Genomic DNA, 17545 nt, shown 5'->3' with positions numbered 1-17545 from the left:
GAGCTTGCTTCAAAGGGTGAAAACCCCACTGGGCTTAGCTTCTGCTGTAAAATTTAATCATGGAGATGGTTTTCTCACATTCTTTCAGTTGTTTCTGGGTAAATTCAATATGGGATGTAAATGAGAGTTTGTGCCTGTTGCAGTGAAGAAAATATGGTAGGTGGTCCCAAATTTTCAGACCCTTAGGTAGATGAGGCTGAAGTTTTCATTTAAATCTAGGTTCCGTGTCTCTAGATGCTTGAGTTGATTCAATTTCATGCTATATTAATTGACTATAAGGCTCTAAAGAATGCTAAGTACATTTGATGACTTTCTATAATAATAAGCCAGTTAATTTAAGTTAGGTTAATAAGTACTGTGATTTTAGCATCTTATGAATTAAGAGTTTAATTTCATTTTGTCTTTTAAAATTATAAGATTTACCTTAGTTTAAATTTTTAATTCAATTCTCATGAAAAGCTGATCCTTTTGTTGCTATTCTGCATCACAAATTAAGTTTAGAGGTTTGTTTTAGTTACCCAGGTCCTTCCATCACTGCATGCTTGAGGAACAGCTCTGCTGTGCACAAGCTGTGTCTGGCTTTAACAGAAAGCTTGCTCCCAGATCCCAGACAACTGACTGGGAACTTAAGTCACCAAACGTACTGGAGAATACAGGAATAATCTTGTTCTGGCAAAAACTATTTTCCTTACGTATCCGACTTCATGCTGAAGCAGAGGATTTCATTTTTTTGTGGTTAGCATTGCAAATGATGCATTAATGTTTTTTCCTTTAAGAATCAGAGGATGAAGTGAATTTACCAAGAAGCCTAAAGCTGTTATGTAGGGCCCTGCTGATGCAAATTGCTTCACTTGCCATAACCTTGCAAAGCCTTGCTCCAGCTTTGTATACCCAGGACCTGCAAACATGAAACAACCTGTATGGAAGGCACTTAGAGTGCCTTTACTTTACATGGAGTAAAAAGGGCTTTTCATTAGTTTTAACTTTTGGTTTTGTTCTTGCAAGTGATTGTACACCTTGAGAAAAGATTAGGAGAAAAAAACCTACTGCTTCTGCTTCATGGGATCCCCTTGAATCCTTTTGTCTTTTTTTTTATTCTTTGAATTCCTGTATAGCAAAAACATACATACAGCCACTGAGCAGGCAGCATGCAAGAAGGAAACAGATGACTGAAAACTGCATTTCCATGCAGAGAAATCCATGGTGCTTATTGTTACCAGCTGGGTCGAACACCAACCAGGAGAGTTTCCTGTAGCCTAGGATTCTTTTGTGTGGTTTGAACACCTCCCAGAGTTAGGCTAATAGGTCTTCTCACGCTGCTGTGTCATCTTGTGTTCAGAAAAGTTGTGATCAGTTCCCAGCAGCTTTTTCCTGTGAGGACAGATGTTGGAGTCTGGGTGTTTATGGAAACTTAGGACTTGAGCAGAGGCGGAAGAGGAGAGAAGGCTCAGGTGCTGTGTCAGTGCAGTGCCATGAGGCAGACATGCCCTGTCATACCATGGAGTTCCCCTTCTCTGCTGAGAAAGAAAATGTTACGGACTTGAGGTTTTCAGTTGCTTGGTTTGGGTTTCGTTAGTTCTGTTTAATTTTTTTTGATGGAGATACTTGCTTATGTTTCTTTGACCTACTGAAGTTTGTTGCAAAAGACTTTGTGTGCTAACAAAGTTTTTTTATCTGATATTTATTTTCCAAATATTTCTGAAATTTTAGCAGCAGCTAATGGAGCTTGTGTGTTTTTGAACAATCCATTCTAGGTGCAGTATGAGAGAAAAACCAAAACAGTAGAGCTCTGCTTTCAATTACATGTAAAAAAGCAAGGTATCGTTGGTATACTTCAGGGTTTTTGCTATGCAATTTTCACTAATGGTATCTAAAGATCACAAAAGAAAAAGCCCTTTCATTTAAGACTATTGCCTGTGTCTGCTTTCTGTGTATCACAAGAAACCTGTTCATTAGATTTTAAACAGTGCTTGTCATTGGTTTCATTCTAAAACAGTGTTGTTGGTAGCTTTTGCAATTCTTTATCTCACTTCTTATAAAATTCTTATAAATTTCTTCTAAATATTCTCCTCATCTTCCAGGTTAATGATGTAGTTGTCAACTTGGTCATTTTTACTATTTGCTATCTCTTCTTTTCTCAAACTTAGGTTTTAAGAAAAGAGAAAACTATAGTCCATATGTTTTGTTATTTCCATTATGATAGCACTGGAGCTTGGTAACATCAGAGGATCAGAAAGCAAAAATTATATGGGGAGTTCTGCTCAGAACCACACTGTAATGATGGATTGAAATTCAGCTCCAGCTGAATCATCATCAGGCAGCAGTGCCTCAAATAAGTGGCAGATGATTTTTTCTCATTCCCTGCAATAACAGGAAAATTATTAGGTAACTTAAACCTGATACCATAGTTAATACTTAGAAAAAGAAGAAAACACTTCAAGTGAAATAGCCAGTTAAACATCATCTGTCCTCTATTCCCCCAATATTAACTTCGAGCTGTGTCCCAAAAGCTCCAGCTAGTAATTAGATTCTCCTGCAGAAGTGGAAGCTTTGATTTGCAAATGCCTCGAGTGGTATGTGGTGCTTGGGGCATATTCTCCTGTAACCTGCTGCTGATTTCAAAGGCAGGACGGATAGCAGTTCCTTCAGGTGACTACAGGCAGCTCAGGCTGCTGGGGAAAAGCAGGATAGATGGAATAAACTAATCTTCATTAGTAACACTCAGCAAGTGAAACAAGGGCTTAGAGAGAAGGGACCAGGAGACATGTGACATGGAATTCCAGACTTTTATTTTCTTAGCTGTACAGAGCTCTGTTCTTTTTACATTAAATGAGCTAATTAGAAGTTGGGTATATGCAGTGGGAGAATATAGAAAAGAGCTGAGATTTCACTGTGGTGCTTATTTCATGTTATCTAAATGTAATGTTAGTATTCTGATTAATGTAAATACTTGATTGCACTTAGCTTTGTAAAGTGGTTAGGACTTCACTGGACTGGGTATGTTCCAACTGGGGACAGTCTCAGGCTCCAAAAAGTTCTGTGATGATTTAGCTGTAAAAGAGTACGTGAAACTAGATTGTGTCACTAATGAGTCTTTTACTGTGGTTCAGTACTTGCAGTTATGAGTAGCTCAGGTGTTCTCTGCCATGGCTGGGGTTTGTTGCCGTTGCTGACTTAGGAAACTTTGGGATGATGCCAGCTTACAGCCCCTGGTTTTGGCGGGTAGGGTGCCCTTGCACCTCTCTGCACTTGTGCATCTCTAGCTGCTGCCATGGCCCTGTGGGTGAGCACCAGCCAGCACAGGGACATCACCTGTGGTTTTCTTCTGTCCTGATCCAAAGACAAACCCGGGATCAGGCCTGAGTGGGCCTGGAGCTATCTCTGCTTCTGATTGCTTTGCCTGATAGACAGTGCCTATGGAACAAGACCCAGCATGATACACATTGCAGTTCTTCCATGGAAAAAACAACAGATTAACCGTTGAGTTGCTTAGGAGCAAGCAGTAGTTCATCTTTATACTAAGATATTGTGGGGATATTGCAAATTTTAGTCTTCCAGAGCCCTTTTTCTGGGAAACAGGCAGATTTGCCTACTTCCTAATTCCCTGCTTACTCCAAAAATAGTAATATTTTGTATTATTGTACACTTAATTTGATCTTTTATTTTGCTTACATAGTAATAAAATCAGTTTACATAATAATTCTCTTGTTCCCTTGACAGTCCTTATTGCCTAGACATGCTGGGTTTTGTTACCTTAGATGAACCATTAATTGGAATCCAATGTTCTTGGCAGGACTACAGTCACAAATGACAGTATCATACATCTGTGCTTACTGAGGGAGGAACGTCTCAATTTTAAAATGTGAGCAGAACCTCCAAATAAAGTCAGTCTTAGAAAACAATTTCAGATATAGTCTGTTGTTGCAATATACAGGAGAATAAACAGTTACTCAAAATCTAATTTTCATAGAATGTAACTGCAAGTCTCTTTTTAGATGCCTAGGCATTAGTACTTTCTAGACTATTCTGTACACTTTTTGGGGGCCAGTTACCAGCTTTTACTTTCTCTCCGTGCAGCACTGTGATAAAGGTCCTGCTCAGTGGCCAGGCCTCCAGGATATAATGGTGATAGGAACAGGCAGCCACACAGCTGCTGTACCAGCGCTCACATTTTTACTCTTCGTTTCATCTGACTGCAAAACAACATCATGGTCACTGTTGAAAACAAAGCTTGAGTTGTTTAGCTGCGAGATGCAGGGAAGTTTCCTCCTCGCAAGGAAGGAAATCCATTAATGGCAGAAGAGTCATACTAGGGATGACAGTGTGAGGCCTCCCTGTCAGGCTTTGCTCCCAATGGAGTTTGACTTGATGGAAAATGGCAAGTCTTGTTTCAGACCTGTCATCTTCTGTTTGGGGGTTGTGGTGTTTCAGTCATTAAAAGAAATCCTCAGTTTGTCCTACTTTTCATAACCAACCACAGCAGACTGAGAGCTGTTAGCCCCTGGACCTGATGGGTGTGGTGGCTACCGAGATGGTCATGAGTGCCTAGAGACCAGGTGTCACTTGGGATGCTGAAGCCATAGTCTGATGTATGTTTTAATCCAGCACTATTCTCAAAAGAAGGGATTTTGTCATCTACCCAGCTTGGTCACTGGCCCCTCTCTGCGTATTTCCTGTGCCAGCTCATTTTGTCCTTCAGCCTTGCAGCAAATTGGGTTGGGGCTGTCTGCTCAGAGTATGAGTGGCCACATACAAGCCATAGCCAGAACCTGTCTTTCTTATCCATTTCACACATCTCCTGGTGAACACCTTGCTCGTCTCTATTAAAAGGGACAAGCCCACCCATGGCTGCCCTGCTTGCTTTTCAGCTTTAGAAAGCTGAGCAGTGTTCCCCTTTCTTTGAAGGCTTTCGTGGGAGGGATATAGCTGCATCAGTACCCGCAGAATCCAAAGACCTGGAGATGAAACCTAGAGCCAGCACAACCCAGGACTGAGATAGGATGGGGTGAATATCAAAAAGAGTTTCCAAATTCCTTCCAGAGAAGTTAAAATTTTACTTTTGGGTGAGCAGCAATATTCAGGTGCCTCAGGGAGTCTCCCTGCATTGCTGAGAGACATTTCCAAATGTGGATCTTGGGTCTTGTTCCTGAGTCGCTGTTAGCTTCTTGAAGGAAGAACTAAAAGCAGGATCAGACTGCAAGCAGTCTAGACTAAATGCCTACCACTGCTTTAGCAGCCATACAGAGATAAATAAAGGCTTTATTGTCACACCTGGTGTGAAACACCATTTATTTTAAGTAAAGGAAAAAAAATAGGGATGCTGTGCCAGGGCTGCTTTCAGAGGATGTTTGCCATTGTTTTCCTCACTCTGTATTCGTCTTTCTAGCATCTGTCTTGGATTGACTGCCTGGGAAAAGGCATTTACAAGTAGAATTGAGAAGTGTACTTAAAAGCCAAATATGGGTTGTTTGTTGTAAAGTAGCCGATAGATAGTTGGCGAGGCACCAAAAGGTCCAGACACTAATCTAATTGTTTACAGCTCATGGAGAGATTAATCCACAAGATTGGATGCCCTCACTTCCTTTACACATTACAATGAATGTGTGAAATGCCAAACCCCAAGGGGCAGTATGAGAGAAAAAATGGCTCAATTTCAATGCAGTTATTGTTTCAAGTTTAGAAATATATTGATTTTGTTTGAGTTTTGATAAGAATACAAATTCAAAATGCCTTGCTTAATATCACACTATTCTTGTTTCCTAGGCTCAGTAAAACAAAATCATGTTTTCTTACTTTGGTATAATATAGTGCTCTGCAAAATCCAAATCAAACGTATGACATAAAACATATCGAATACACAGTCAAAATGGGCAAACCTATGTCCAAACGTCCAGGCTGGTTAGCTCTGGAAATCTTGGCTGCTATAAGGTGCTGTACACTGGAACAGATTAAGCTCTGCAAAGGGAAGAAAAGCAACCCCAGCATTGCTTGGGTGACCAGTGAGAATACAGCAAACACTGTGGAGGGGCTGCTGCAAAGAGGTATTTCTGTAAAATAGGCTTTTTCTGAACTGAAAGTGGAGCTCAAGAGCAAACAGTACTGCAGGGCTGTACCCATTCTGAAGAGGGAATGATTCAGTAAGATGAAAACATGGGTAATGTGCAGGGCTCTGGCCTCCCTCCATCACCCTGCACTGGCCTGGCAGAAACGTGGGAGCTCGGCTGTGCCAGGACATGGTGCCCCAGCACCGAGGGTAGCGCTGGGCAGGGCTTTGTTGGGGAGAAAGGGGAAGTTTCATCCTCGTGATACCAGTCATGCTGATAGTGATGCTGACACCAGTTGCCCCTTCTGCCGGCAAGGGAAAGTACTGTGGCTTTGGCCAGAAGCAAGATTCAGGAAAGCTACGTGGAGACCAGGTAAATAACGCCGTAGTCTCACAGACATGTTAACCTCTGACTCGCTGGCTGGAGCAGAAAAGGTTTCATGAGCAGAGTGTATGTGCACAATTGCAAGCTGGTGGGCCTGTGAGCTGTTTATGGGCCATTACAATAATTTGTTGGGGGAATTTTGCTACAGTTGCAAAGAATTTTCAAAAAGCTAATGGGGTTGAGATATATTTATTCTGATATTGCAATACCTGTCACATTTAGGGGAAGAAAATGAATATCCAGAACTAGTCTTTGCAGTGTTTCTAATTCCTTGACTAAGCACGTCCTCATGGATCATTTTATTTTACCAGCTTTTGGGAAGAAGAGAATGTTTTGCTAGTTAGGACTTGTTTTGACTTAACTTTTAATAACACCAATCAGCACCATGTTGCCTGAAAGTCTGAATCTGACAAAAGTTTAGTTTAAATGGGCTGCTTTTATGAGGTCATGTGTAGACTCATTGCTCCTGAATCAAGATCATAAATGTGTAATTTTAATAACATTTGGTGAGAATAAGTATTTGCATATCCTTGGAGAAATTGTTCTCTGCTGCATAGTTCAGCTGTTTCAGCCATGACGTGGCAGGGGCATTTCAAGATTTGCATGTCGCTTACACTACCATACTTTGCAAGGAAGGGTAGAGCAAGGAATAGTGCAAGTAATTATTTTTGCTTTGTAGTGCAGTATTTCTCCCAAGGTAGAGAGTAACAGTACCAAGCGTATCCAAAGCCAAGATTTCTGTGGTGCAAAAAACAGTTTGGGTGTTGAGTTGAAAACTGGTCATCACTCTGTGTGAAAGCTAAATGAGGACCGATGGGAGGGAGGTAATTGCATAGCTAAGTTTCAGTCCTTTATGATTATTTTTTGTATTTTGTGTGTCTTGCGGAGCAGTCAGCATAGGAGAGCTTGACATAAAGTCATCCACGGGTTGCCTTTGTGTCTGAAAGAACGAGTGTCTGTCCTGCAGGGAGTGGAGCGCATCGACGTGCCGGGGCTGCGGAGCCTGCGCACCGCCCGCCGCCTGGAGCAGGGCATGGTGCTCACCATCGAACCGGGCATCTACTTCATCGACCACCTGCTGGACCAAGCCCTGCGGGACCCGGCGCAGTCCTGCTTCATCAACAACGACGTCCTGCGGCGTTTCAGAGGATTTGGTGGGGTGAGTCATTCTTAGCAGATGATTTTATTAATTGGTTTTCTCTTTGTTTGCCCTTACTATGTATCTGAGGAGAAGTCTTTTGGGAGTTGTAATGTATTGCACATAGGGCTGTTCCTGAAGCAGTACCTTGAGTAATTTGGACCATTTGACTCTGCAGACAAACTGGGGGGTTTTATTCTAATTTTTTAATGTGGTTTTGTACTAGTGGTGTCTGATTAATGAGAGACCCATATTTTTCCATTGACTGAAATATCCTCTGCCAGCACCAGACAGTGGCTTGCCAGGTAAGTGTTTTGTCTAATGTGTGAAATGTGTATGTTATAAAATATGAGACTGAGTTCTGTAGTCTAGAGTAGGCTTCCTTGACAGCAGCACAGTCCAGTGCTTCCTGCCAGGGCAGAAGAGCCTGATGCTGTTTAAGCTGGGGAGGCAGTAGATGAAAACAGCAATAATTGCTCTTACTGGATTATTGACAGAATGGCATGAAGCTTGTGCCTCGTGAGAGCTGTCCCCGTTTTCCAGAAGAATGGCTGATGGTCTTCCCAAGCACCCAGGCTCAATGTGGCAGGGTCAGGCAGCATTGTGCACAGGAGGATTGGCCACCTTGGGAGGTAGAGGTGATCTGGGCAATCATTCCCAGGCAGCAGCTGCTGGGCAAGTAGAGGGGCCTTGTTTGTACATACTGTCCAGGACACATTTCCCATTCAAAGCTGTTGCCTTCACAGAGCGTTCAGCAGTTGCAGTGCTTCCAGTAGGTTTTTACTTCAGCAGGGCAAGCATTTGAAGGCTGCCACATTGTTCTCCGAGCATCTGTATTCCTTCACACAGGAGATAGAGCATGCAGCTGCAATGATCCATCCTCCCCATGGCTCTGCTAAGTCTCAGTGCAGCAAGCAATCACTGGCAGTGGCGGTGATTTTCTGGTATGAAGTCATTCATTAGGAATTGTCTGCTGCTGCCATTTACTAATTTATCACTGTACCCCAGCCATGAGAGGGTGATGAGACTGTAGCACTTTGGTCTGAGCTGCTTTGGAACCACCAGCCCTGACAGAAAAGGTGTGTGTGCTGTTCCCAGTCATGGCAGCCAACCAGGCTCTAGGGCAGCCACCCATGATGTGGTTGCAGCTTTATCAAGAGACACAGGACTTTACCCTTGCTGGTATTTAATTCACTGCTGAGGTCTGGGACATTATTTGTCTCTGTGTTGTTTCTTTATCAAGATTTGCCAGCCAGACAACTGAGGTATTGGTGAACAAAAGGCAGCTAATTCTGCGTTTTCTAGCTGTGAGCACATTCTGTACGACACCACATGCTGCAATGTATTTTAAAAGAACACTGTGATGTGCTTGTGTAGCTTGACACTGCAATGGAAACAGGTTTAACTGTCTTCGTTTTCCTTGTAAACATTCTGTGAGTTTTTCAGCATTTAAAATGATTCCTGGTGAGCTTTCCCTGAAATAGCTCAGCAAAAGCCTATGTTCTTCCCAAATGGCTGTGAATGCCTGCCCACTCCAGCTCTGCAGCTTGAGGTGTGCCTGTGCCTCACCTGCTGCCTGTGGTTGCACAGAATAGGAGTGACAGCATGGGATCTCTACCTCGCTAATAAGTTGCTGGATCAGGCACTTTTGTTCCAGCAATTTCAAGCAAAGTCTAACTTTGTTCCCTCGTTTTTGCTTAGCTTCCTGTAATGATGACTTAAGGAGTCATCATTAAGGAGAGCTAGCCAACAAACTTTGCTAAAAGAAGGGGAGGCCCAAAAACAATTGAGCAAAAATCTAAATCTCTGATCCCCCTGTGAACAATATATTTTACTTAGAAAAAAAAATAATACACACATACCCTGAGCCAGATGTTGTCACTTGATTTTGTCCAGGAGAAGAAAGAAAATAAAATCTGAGACTGGAATACATCTGAATATTTCTGCATTCTTCACAAAAGCTGAATTATAATGCAATCAAAATAATCTTTTCCATCTTTACCATTCTGACTTGATTCTGCATAAATAGAAGATGCAGTTTGTGCTGAGTGCTTAGTTATGTACAAGATGTTTCATTCTAGTTTATCCAGAGTGAGTGAGTATTTCTCACAAAAGCATGCCAGAAAACTTCCTTTCTAAGGAGATTTTAAAAGATCTTGTAAAGCCCAGTGCTTTTACTGACAAATATTAACAGTACAGGGGCTAGTACTGGTGTCAGTTCTACCTGAAGATTTAACTACAGCCAATCCAATCTTCCTTTAAGTTTAAAAGAAAAATACATTCTACAAAAGGAAATAAGTAGTCCATTTCCCTCTGCAGAGCTCAGCATTAATTAAAATGTTCTTAATTTGGTTTAGTGTAATTCACTTCAAAAATGAAATAACATTCACTGAAGTAACACCACTGTAATTCTGATTAAGTCTGTCTGCACAGGGAATTTGTGGATTTTTAATAAATTAACCTTGAATTCATGTCTTTTTTGAGCTTTGGATAATTTTCTTGACCGTGACAAGTCTCTGCATTGAGAAGCAAAGCTCTCCTAGGGTGCCAGAAAGGGCAAGACTGTAGCTATTTATTGTAATTTGTTCTGCCTGGAGTTAGCCATGAAGAGACTGTAGAAGCTGCAGGAGCAGGAAAGAAGAGTCGGCGTGAGCTTTCCTTGGCTGCCTGCACTGCTGGGACAGGTCCATTACCAGCCCACCTTCCTGCACGCCTCAAGCACAGACACAGCCTCTGTGGCTGTCCCTGCTGCTCAGGGACCTCTTCATCGGGGCTTTTACCAAACAAGCTCTTCTGGGTCAAATACAGATCCCTCCAGAGGGAAGCAAGCAGTGGTCGGGGGATACTGCCCTGTCTGAAGCCCTACACTCTTTACTTGACAGCCGTTGAGTTCAGTCCTTCACAAACTTCCTTGGCCAATTTTGGGATGTTTCAGTCACATGTACTTCAGTTCTCCATCTGCTAAACCAAAGTCCAGTTTACCGAGGTCATAAATCCTATGGGACAAGGGCTGCTGCTGGATGCTGGCACAGTGCGTGGCCCAGGGCACCTTTGCTCTGCCTGGACTCTGCCCCCACACACTCCTAAATAAACACAGATGTGCAAATAGAGGGATGTGCACACGGTTGGATGTATTGCTCAGGAAAAGCAGCCGAATCCTCGGGGAAGGGGAAATGCTGACTCCAAATGCTGCCCTTTAGGGTTTGACATTTCCATTCTTCATAAGCTGATTACTGATTCATGCAGTTCATATGATGTTTTCTCAAAGACACAGTAAAGCCATTCAGTCTTTTTTTGGCCTTACACATTCAATCTCTGTTCAGGCTTTATTTTTCCCTAGGATTTGTAGAACTAGCACTAGACTTAATATCTGAAAACTATGCAACTTAGAGAAAATGCTGAAAGACGGGCGATAAATGCATTACTTTCTTTTGTTTACAGATTTTTCTCCTTTAAAAATTAAATGGATTTTAAATTAAACAAAGCCCAGGACCTTGAAGATCCGAATATTTTTCAAAACAATAGTGCTTCCCTTACTCAGAATAAATGTTAAACCAAATAAAAAGCAGGATATTTAACTGCTTCTACCTTTGGTTCAGTGAGCCATATAGTTGTCTCTGTCCTGATTTTTATTTTTCAGAAGATTACGCTCTGTTTCTGAGTTCATGGTGAATTTGTATTGTGAAATGAAATAAGTTTACTACGCAATAAACATTATGCTCATCTACTTTTTAACATTGCATATTATATCACAGTAATAGTGCTACACAGCATTTCTTCTAAAGTTTTCATAGGAAAGCAGTTGTCACAATATACAGACTTAACTTTCTTTAAAAGTTCTTTTAGGGGAAGTGATAGGTGTAGGCAACCCAAAACCTACTGCTAGTTGCTTATAGACCTTCTTTAACCCTTTTCTCTTGTCTAATTAACATAATTAGATTAAAGTAAGACCAGCTGTTTCTAACCTGTATTTAGCTTGTAGTTTAATGTTTCTTCTTGAGCCTGTGTGAAGGGACTGGGCACCTGAGGCTTTTTTCCCATCTGTATTAGTTAATCTAATAACATACATGGCCTCACCCTACTAATATTGATCCCCTTCTATAAAAATGTGAACATTTAAATGTGGACACTTAAAATAAAGGTTCTCTTGACATGAGGACTTGCTTGTGAATGAAACCTGCTTGTGCCAGGAAGACTACAGCATGGGATGAGAGTCACTGAGCACAGAGTCTACTGTCCCCTATAGAAAACATCTTGGCATAGCCACTGTGTGTAACAACAGGAAAGTGCCTTCCCCAGCCCTGCACCCCTTGCCTGGACCTGGGTTTGATGTAAGGCAGCTCTGTTTCCTAACCAGTCCCTCTGAGATACAGAAGTCAAACTCTGCTCGTGATAAGTTTGCTCTGTTAAAAATTACTGGTAAGTCGATGGCTGAGTTGAAATAAGTTCCTTGGCTACACACAGCTACCTCTGTAGGACACCAGCTGTAGGAACAGACTCACAGGTCCTTCATCTGAACGTCTGCTCATCTACTTTGGGTGGTCCCATGTATGGTCATGTCCTGTCATCATTTCCAGGAAAGTGTCCCACTCTTAAGGTGTTTCAGCAATAGTGTTGCTGCTTTCCACAGCCAAAATCACACAAATGCTCAATAGATTTTAAAAAAAGGGGGACATTTCACCAGTTGCCTTTTTGACATCAGGGATCTGTCATCATGTAAATCTGGATTGTTTAATTGGCCAAAATAGTTTCTCGATTGTCAAAAGCTTTGTATATCTGTTGTCCTCCAAAAGAAATTAGTAAGTGCTACAACCCTGTTTCCCCTGGAAGGTAACACAGGAGGCTCTGGGGAGCATGACTGTATTAGTAAGTCAGGACAAAGTACGAGGCTGTACAGAGCTGACAGCAGCCCTGGTGTTTAACTCCTGTGCTGTCCTTGGCTGTGCCCCCATGGCCCTGCTTTGGGACAGAGCTGGGACCATTGAGTCGAGCCACATGATGGCCTGTTGCTAGTGTTAGGCAGTTGTGCAATCAGGTCTATCTAGACAGATCATGCCACTACTTTTTTTTTTACAGGAGTGGTTTTTTGAAGTGTGCCATTTCACACCAAAATAAAGCCTCCCCTAGGTTTTTGCAGAGCACCCTGAAAGCTGGGGGTGCAGTGAGCCTCACACACTTCAGTGCCCAACTCCAAACCACTCTGTAGCCCTGAAACAAGCAGCACTGATGAACAAAGAGCCTGCAAACAGGGACTGCGCTGAGAGCAAGTTTCATAACCACTGTCCCCCTCTGGGAAAGGCAGTCCCAAGCCAGTGAGCCTTGCCAGGCAGATCCAGCATCTTTCCTCCATTTGGACAGAAGACAAGACCAAATGACAGGCGCTCCTATGGGGAAGGTTTTGCAGGTCCTCTGAAGCTGCTTCTTGCTGCTGCTGAGTTTAAACTCAGGGTGAAGCATGGAAGGTGTGAAGGAAAAGAGCAAATGAAACCATTTCCTTCCCCTTGAGAGCCTGTTCCTCTGCATTCATGTTGCTTTTAGGCAAAGGAAAAATTAGGCACTGAAAATGGGAAATCTGTCTTCTCTGTTGTGGCAAGCATCCATTTCAGGTGAGATTCATCCAGTAGAGGAAGGGTTAGATCCTGGCAAAAGAAGTGGCGTGTTCCTAGGGAGTGATGGATAAGGCCCCAGGGGACCAACCGGTGGTTCTGTGTGTGCCTCCATCTACATCCTGAAGACCATTTGGAGGTGCTGATGCTGAGCAGGCTGATGTTACACTACTGGCTCTCCCACTGTGGATCGATTGTATGATCTCCTAACAATGCTCCTCCTATACGAGGAGTGGCTGTATGTGGCACTCATCCTCCCCCATTTGGTCATTCTCAGTTCCCTGCCTTTGGCAGCTCCAGCCCCCTGTGTGCTCTCCTCATTCAGGATGTCTCACTTCTCACCTCCACCAGGCTCTCCCTACCTGGCCTCCTTAGCCAGCCCCAGCTCTCTTTGTCCATTATTTGTCAGTCCTGTCTCACCTTACTATACCTTCCTTTCCCTGGTCCTTTCATCACTCTTAACTATTTTCCAGCTCCTTCCCCATTCTGTTTTTCTCTTGTGGCCTAGATAGAATACAGCGTGGACAGACACCTTGCCCCACTTGTTCTTCCCCACTATAGTCTAGCTTTCATCTACTCTGCTTTTAAGTCAGTCCATCCTCCCAAAGAGTGCAGAGGTACTGATGAAGGCATAAAACACGGAGCTGGAAAACACAAACCATTTTTCTTGCTTTTTTGCTAATGTTACTGGTTAAGCAGATGAATTGTGGCTGATACATCTCTGTAGCTGGGGAATTTCAGCTCAAGCTGGGGGAGGTTTGTGAAGCTGGCAGTGCTTGGGAAAAGGCTCTCTCTGTAGGCAGAGTCAGTTCTAGCTTTGGCTGGCCTTCCCTCTGCTCTCAGACTTACTTTTGCACTGACATTGTTACTTTCCACATCATCGCTGTGCCCAGCTCCATTTACACTGGTTGGGCTTGCCAATGTGATGCTTAGGCTTTTACCATCTCACCAGCTCTGTCCCTGGATTCTGGCACTTCTGCATGGTTTCCCTAGTACCATCAGGTATTTAGCAGGGACTGGTCCACCCAGGCAGGCTGTGCCCAGGCCCAAGACCCAGCAGGACGGGTACACAGCAGGATTTGCCTTTGGATGCAGTGGGACCCTTGTGCTGAATCCTTGGGTTATGTTTTGCTCAGCTGGTAAAATTTGAAGCAGTGAGTCAAAAAGCCCATCCTGGTAAAATCTGTTCAAGTGCAGAGTCATTGCAGGTGTTGCTGATCTCCTCTGCAGCAAGGCACCCGCCTTTCAGGCACACTGAGCATACAAAGCCTCACAGCTTCACATTTACAGCTGTCCAAAATAAATGTGTAAACTCAATGGACTTTGTTTATTTAATTCTGCTTTATAATACACTTAACTTGATACCAAGTAAAAGAAATAATCTGGCAAAGACATCATTAAACAGTTTAATAAGGACTGGATTACTCATTTTGTTTGAACAAATGGATTATTTTGCAATCAGAAGTACAAATGTTAACCGGCTTTATTTTTAGTTGAAAATGTCAAGAGGTCAGAAACAATTAAAGCAATTGTAAGGTGGGAGTATCCAGGGTTTGTGTTCTTTTGGATTTACACCTTACTAAAATTGCTTTTATTGCAGCTTAGCAACTTAGCAACATTTTTCTGATAAGATAACGGGAATGACTGTGTAGGCATATTTACTGGTAAGAAGAAATTAGAGACAAACAGAAACGGAGCACACTTTTCATTTTAATAGCAGAAGTTGAAAAACTGAGAGGATCTGCTTTTTCCTTCCGTGGTTTGAAATATAGAGATTGTATTTTAAATGAAATGTCTGACCTCCTCAGGACTTTCTCATCAGCTCAAAATCAATGTTTGGAATATCAGCTGCAAGCTATTTCATGTTCAAAGTTTCACTTTGAACATTTATTGTGTTTAGAGAAAAGTTTTAAGTGCAGAGCAGCTACCTGAATTGCAGCTCAGCAACAGGATGGCTTTGAGAACAGACACTCTGGGCATCAGGAGGCACTGTCCCTAGCAAGCCATGTGCTAGGAAGGCTGGAGGAATATCCGAGGAAGCATGTTCTTTGTACTGCTCCTGCTGTCGGGGGGTTGAGATCTACTGGCCCCATGAAATGATGTAGCATGAACTCACTGTTGCAGCACCTTGCTCAGACTGTCCTTGATACAGCAGAGGCACCTGAGACACCTGAGGGGCCACCACACCACACCAGGGGTCACCACGAACCTTGTGTGATCCCAGGAGGGTGGCAGGGGCCAGTGGCCCAAGGGAAGGTGGAACCTACAGAGCCCCATGCCAAGGTGCTGGTGGTGACAAGCAGTTCCGTGCTTGCAGTATGATGCATTGCCTGGGTTTCACCAGCCCCTTGTGCCCTCGCTGCTGTTGCTGCCTGCTGTGCTTCTCATCCCCATCTGGAATGCCTTGGTAATCGTGTGTTCCGTGTGCAGGTGCGGATCGAGGATGACATCGCGGTGACAGCCACTGGCATGGAGCTGCTCACATGCGTCCCACGGACCGTGGAAGAAATAGAGGATTTCATGGCAGAAGGCCAGAGCAGTTCCAAATTTGACTGCCTCTCCAGCCAAAAGCAGTAAACTTCAGGATGGTACTTACTGCCTCAACTAATCAGTCATCATTCTGATTTAATGCTGCAGCATATAAAATAAAATGCATCCAATTCTTACTAGCAAGACAGGCAGGCAGGCTATTAGCTGGAAAACTTCATGCATTAAAAATGAAAGTAGAAGGCTTCAGCAGTTGATACCCAGGTAACTCAACTGCTGCTTGCAATCAGCAGTTTACGTGACCAAGTGGCAGCTAAATAGCCCTGCTGCCTTATCAGTGGGGCTTATACTTCTGTCACATCTCAGCTCAGATGTGTCTTGCAATTAAATCTGAATTTTGATGATTAAGACTCTGAAATACCAAATGGATTATCTGAAAGCTATGAGCAATTATAACACTCAAGTCCTTTTTTAAACTTCATCACAAGTCCTGTGAAAAATAGAAATAAAAATCAGTTGTTCTCAGTGGACATAATGACACTTATTTTTCTTATGGATCTGTATCAATGCAGTAAGCAGAATCAAATTTTTATTAAAATTCACCTTGGCATCATTTATGTTCACAACTTTGTGGTCATTATGTTTTTCTGCTCCAGTTCCTGCTTCTTTATCTGACCCTACTACAAATTCATGCTCTGCAAACTTTGACCCTTTGCTAGCCAGTTTTCTGCTCTGGATAGTGGCTGCACTGATCCTTCACACACAGCCCCATGCTCATTATATTTGTTCATCTATTTGTTCCTTAAAAAAATAGACTGCTATGGTGTTCGTGACCCTGAAAAGTTGAAAGAAAGGAGTATCTTTGCTGCAGGGCTCATGGTCACTCAGCAGTATATGCTGTGCAGCATGATAGAGTTATTTTTAACAGTTCATTGTTAGACAGTTCAGAATGAAATAATGTAAATTTTATTTGGATACATTACAGACATATTAATGTTGGTCACAAAATGATTTTCCACTCATGCAAGATTTAAATTACCAAGAGAAGCTTTTTTTTACTGTAGGTATTCATCAGCCTGCAGGATAATAAATACATTTCTTGCATCATAAAATAGCACTAGATGCTGATAACTACATAAAAATAATCTTTCTCGCTTTACATACACATCAAAACTCCTGTTCAATATTCAGGCTCTGTCACAGTTTGACTGCAAAGCCACTTCAGAACATCCCTCTGCTGTGTCAGGGGGAGCTGAAGCCACAGCAGAGCATCAGGGCCCTTCTGGGTCTCACTGCCAGCCACATGAGGATTTTCCCACTGAAGGGATCAGCTGAGTTGTTATCTCAGCATCTTGGCGTGAGCATCTCAGTTCTGTTGCTCACACCAGGCCACTGACAGGTGGGTGATGGGATCCACTGTGAGTTCCTGCAAGTGCCCATCTCACACAGGGGGCACAGCACAACATGGGCTTTGATGGTGTCAGAAACCACTGTGCCGCAGCCTTTGTGCCCTCCTCAGGACTGGATTTAGGCCTGAAATAATTTCCTTAAAAACTGTCTAATATGTTGCTCTAGGAGAGCTCTTTTTGCTAAGCAGGTTGGTCTGTGTGACAAGAACCTGCTCTTTATTCCCAACAGCTTGGTGACCCATTGCTACCTAGGAAACTGCATGTGGGAGACCAAAGAAACATTGCAAAACAATCCAGAGGACTGCATTAATGTCACTCAGTTAATAAATAAGCCTATATACATTTTTTAGAGGTTTCTTGACATTGGTTTGTAAGAGGCAAGTGCAGGAATTCTTGACTGTGAAGGGGAACAGTTTTTTGAGGAAGGGAGGGTGTGAGATCAGAAGCTTGTATGTGCTGCTGTATTCGTATTTCTGC

General features: G+C 42.8%; 1 protein-coding gene across 1 annotated transcript in view; it reads left to right on the top strand.

The window, feature by feature from the left end:
• The window catches only part of PEPD (peptidase D), a 106987-nt gene extending 90713 nt beyond the window's left edge, over window positions 1–16274 (top strand). Inside the window, exons 8-9 of the mRNA XM_008635351.2 lie at window positions 7396–7587; window positions 15603–16274. Of these exons, the coding sequence (XP_008633573.2) occupies window positions 7396–7587; window positions 15603–15749 (339 nt within the window). The 3' untranslated portion in view covers window positions 15750–16274. The remainder of the gene's footprint in view (window positions 1–7395; window positions 7588–15602) is intronic.
• Window positions 16275–17545: the final 1271 nt, after the last annotated feature.

This window comes from Corvus brachyrhynchos, unplaced genomic scaffold (genome assembly GCF_000691975.1).
Source record: "Corvus brachyrhynchos isolate BGI_N302 unplaced genomic scaffold, ASM69197v1 scaffold646, whole genome shotgun sequence".
Taxonomy (NCBI): Eukaryota; Metazoa; Chordata; class Aves; order Passeriformes; family Corvidae; genus Corvus; species Corvus brachyrhynchos.
The sequence above is the reverse complement of the archived record's forward strand: the minus strand, read 5'-3'. Positions and strand labels throughout refer to the sequence as shown.